At 34.4% G+C, this 3,966-nt stretch overlaps 2 protein-coding genes across 2 annotated transcripts in view; both read left to right on the forward strand.

The window, feature by feature from the left end:
* Positions 1-183, forward strand: part of TRIADDRAFT_62598 (uncharacterized protein) — a gene marked incomplete at both ends in the record, with an annotated part of 3,171 nt that extends 2,988 nt beyond the window's left edge. Inside the window, one exon of the mRNA XM_002118534.1 lies at positions 49-183. Coding sequence (XP_002118570.1) covers positions 49-183 — 135 coding nt within the window. The remainder of the gene's footprint in view (positions 1-48) is intronic.
* Positions 184-3,163: 2,980 nt separating this feature from the next.
* TRIADDRAFT_34407 (uncharacterized protein) lies at positions 3,164-3,957 on the forward strand (the record flags this gene model as incomplete). Its single annotated transcript, XM_002118535.1, has 3 exons — positions 3,164-3,305; positions 3,434-3,669; positions 3,757-3,957. The coding sequence occupies 3 exons, from the start codon at positions 3,164-3,166 to the stop codon at positions 3,955-3,957; spliced, it is 579 nt and encodes a 192-aa protein (XP_002118571.1).
* Between the last annotated feature and the right edge of the window lie 9 nt (positions 3,958-3,966).

Below are 3,966 nucleotides of genomic sequence, written 5' to 3' on the forward strand. Positions count from 1 at the left end.
TATCGTATTAGTATTAGTAACTGCGCCTAATGTACAAAATTCATGCAGAGATTAGAAATTGTTTCCCATGAGCAACTTTGTCTGGATATAAATTACGAAGTTACGCTCCAGCAAGAAGCATTCACGATGTGGAGTGAAGTTTTATTATACACCTCTATTAAATTTAAATTGAATTTGCTTTAGACACCCTGAGGGTGTCTCATAAAAAATTTACGATGATTGAAGTTATATAAAAACACAATTTCAACACCAAATTAGACAAATTTGGTATCAGTCTATTGCAAATAAGATGCTTTATTTAAATATGTAATTTAAATCTACATAAAGGGTGTTAAAGTTACTAATATTAGTACGTAAAGTCAAAAGTATTTATATAAACTCTGGCATTTTTCTACAGTACATTGTAATACGGGTTACACCAGTAACGATTTTTCTTGAGAAAGCATTGTAGACGCCTACGCAGCAGTACTGTACAGTACAGCACTTGCCTACTGCACTGTACTGTACAGTACTACAGTACTACTACTACTGTACACTGTACAGGACACTATTTTACAGTACATAGTACTGTACTATCCTGAGTGTGATTATTTTCGATGGCACCCTGAAAACATAGAAGTGTATAAGCTAAATCAGGCCCAAACTCGATCAATTCTATATTTGGTTGCAGCCTATTAACTCAGGAATGCCAATTTGGCTCTTATTTCTCTAGATATTCTCGACTTTTCCCGTAAAATTGGTTAGAAGTACAGTGTGTACACTACTTTACAGTACAGTACGCACAGTATTCAGTCAGCTTGTGTCGTAGAGGTAAAAGAACTTCCAGATTGGCAGATTTGCATTCAGAGTTTTCCATAGCCTAAAGCTCAGACAAGGGAGTCAAAATTCCACTCTCTCAGCCTATTCTAAATCAAATAGCGAAAAAGAATGGCTAAAAATACTACAACTGTTTTAGATTTGCTCCAGGAGAGATCCAATCCACCATTTTCTATTAATGAAATGACAGAATTTTATGATGGAGGGTCGGAAGCAACGAAAAATCGCAAATTGATATGTAAGTCAAGCCAGATTACTGCCTTCGATTCAATATGCGCTAATACTGTAAGCACTAGGCAGTGGGCAGTGACGTTCATTTCACGCCTATTATTGACAATCAGAGCAATTCTGCTATAGTGCTTATGCATAAAGTAATAGAGTGTTGTAGATAAATGATAGTAAGCTTTCTTGATAAAGCTGGCAAGAGAACAAAATCATTCAGTACTTTTATGCACGGTTTATGTATTGTATCCAATCACCACCTGTATTCAAAACAAAATGGATCAAATCGATCTTGCAGCGTAAGATGGCGTCATCAACCAACGATTCCAATATCGATTCCATGATGCCATAATACATTTCATACTTTATCTTAAATGATCAATCTCTCTTAGTCAGTATCGTCATTTATTGAATCTGCAAATAATAGCACAGTAATAATATTACATCTTGAGTAATAATATTGGAAATGTCCCAAGGCAAAATTGAACGCAATAGAAAAACTACCATACGGATACCGGTAGTAATCATCGAAAAATAATTTCTGCACAAATTTCCGGTATGAAGTAGAGTTCATACTCAAGCACTGTTCTGCAATGCTATACTGTACGTACTTTATGTTCATGATGTTGCACTTTGTCAGTTCATGAATCTATCCAATGTCAATGCTGACGCGTATACTAGAATACTGTGCATACTCTTATATAGCTACGGGAAATAATAACTAAGCATACTAATTAAATGAAATGAATTAATTGCTTAACATGCACTTCACGTATTTAATACGATATCAGTCACATTAGTAGATGGCAATCTGCTCATCTCTGTATACAATGATGGTTCCCGTACTTGGTTTATAAATGCGTGGAACGAATAAATCATTTCTAAACTTAAAAAAACTCAATTTTGATCAGAATAAACTGTAACTGACTCTGATGAAAGATTCTCACAGTATTGGGTACTGTTTGTCAAGACAATAGTAAAAGATATTCGTAGCTGTATAGGATATGCATCCATTAAATCGTTTAAAATCTTCATTTTTTTCACCATTGATAATTAATTGTATAATTACAGCTTCTTTGATATTAAACAACCCCGCATTTAAATGGTTGGAACGCCATTATTGGACTCGAGAAGAGACATACAGCAGCAGTGTTCAATGTTTAGCAGAAGTTGCAAAAATTTTAAGAAAGCATAAACTCAATGTTGATGATTTCATGCATTACCACTGGCTTGTCAGGTAATCCTGCAATTTAAAACTTGATCTCGGTAATCTTAATTATATATACCTAATTCTAAGCTTACAGCAATAGCGTCGATCAAAAAAATTGCTCTATAGATATACGTCGACTTAATTCTACTAGCTTTCTGTATGCCTGCAAGTAAAAGTTAGTTACCATATCATGTTGAAGATATTAGTTGGATTAAATAATGGATAATATTACTAATCGAGTACGATACTTCTATACTGCATATTATTCTTTAGTACAATAGGAGAGAAGATGCCTTTCGAACTGCATCTTACTATGTGGAAATCTGCTTTGCAGGTATTGTATTTGTATACTGTACTTATGCATTACAATAAATGTTGACACCATTATGCTGATTATAACATCCAGAGTCTTGAATTAATAGATGATACCTATATTTGCCGCTGCTCGTGTTAAATATAACCTTGAAATCAGCAATGTACTATACCATTTATATATATACGTACAGTATATATCATGCTTCTATATACACTGGACATCGGCTATGCATGCACAGTATCCTATTACGTCGTGTCGAATTTGTTTCGAGCAAATCTAATGCATTAGCACATTCTAGAATATAAAATAGAATAGCTAACATGATAGTTCTCAGCAAGTAATTTTTCTTCATAAAAATATCAACGCAGGATCAAGGTACATCTGAACAACAAAAGAAATGGTTACCGTTAACTGATAATTTTGAAATCGTCGCTACCTATTGCCAAACCGAACTTGGTCACGGTAATTAACTACGATTAAATATACAGTTCTATACAACTGCATTCTAACATCTGATATCTTAAAATAATACAATCGCCCTTATTTATTTACTTGTTTCGTGATTAATTGAAGCAATTTATTCTTATTCTTAACGCTAAATGGATATTCGTATTTTACTTGTATTGGAATTAGGTACCTTTATTCGAGGATTAGAAACAACCGCTACATATGACCCGAAAACTAGAGAATTTATCTTAAATACTCCTACTTTAACGGCTACAAAATGGTGGCCTGGTGGATGTAAGTTATCAATACCATTATCTTATCCTTCTCCAATTTTAACGAAGAGAACGCAATCACTAAGTTAAATTTATATGACGCAAGTAACAATATTAGGTCTCTTATTTACGTATTCATGTTTTGTTTAGTGGCTAAAACTGCCACTCATGCTGCTGTGATGGCTCAATTGTGGACTCAGAATAAGTGTTATGGCCCACACTTATTCATTCTCCAGGTTCGTAGTCTAGAAGATCATACTCCTCTACCTGGAATTACCCTAGGAGACATTGGCGATAAATTTGGGTATAACAGCATTGATAATGGCTCTATGCAATTGAATAATGTAAGAATACCTCGCGATCAAATGTTGATGAGGCATTCAAAGGTAAGTAAAGATATACAGTAATCTGTATACGAAGGTAACTCGACCCGCGTTATGATTTATGTAAATGTTTTTTACATATCGCTATAGGTTACACTTGACGGAACCTATATCCCTCCTAAAAATCCCAGACTAGCTTACGGAGCTATGACTTTATATAGATGTCAAATATTGATCATATGTTCTGGCTATTTAGCACGAGCATCTACGATTGCCGTTCGCTACAGTGCAATACGCCGTCAGACTGAAACAAAACCTGGGTGCCGTACTTATTTTCATACTCTTTTATGACATAGGATA

Source organism: Trichoplax adhaerens, genomic scaffold, assembly GCF_000150275.1.
Source record: "Trichoplax adhaerens TRIADscaffold_174 genomic scaffold, whole genome shotgun sequence".
In the NCBI taxonomy this organism is placed as follows: domain Eukaryota; kingdom Metazoa; phylum Placozoa; class Uniplacotomia; order Trichoplacea; family Trichoplacidae; genus Trichoplax; species Trichoplax adhaerens.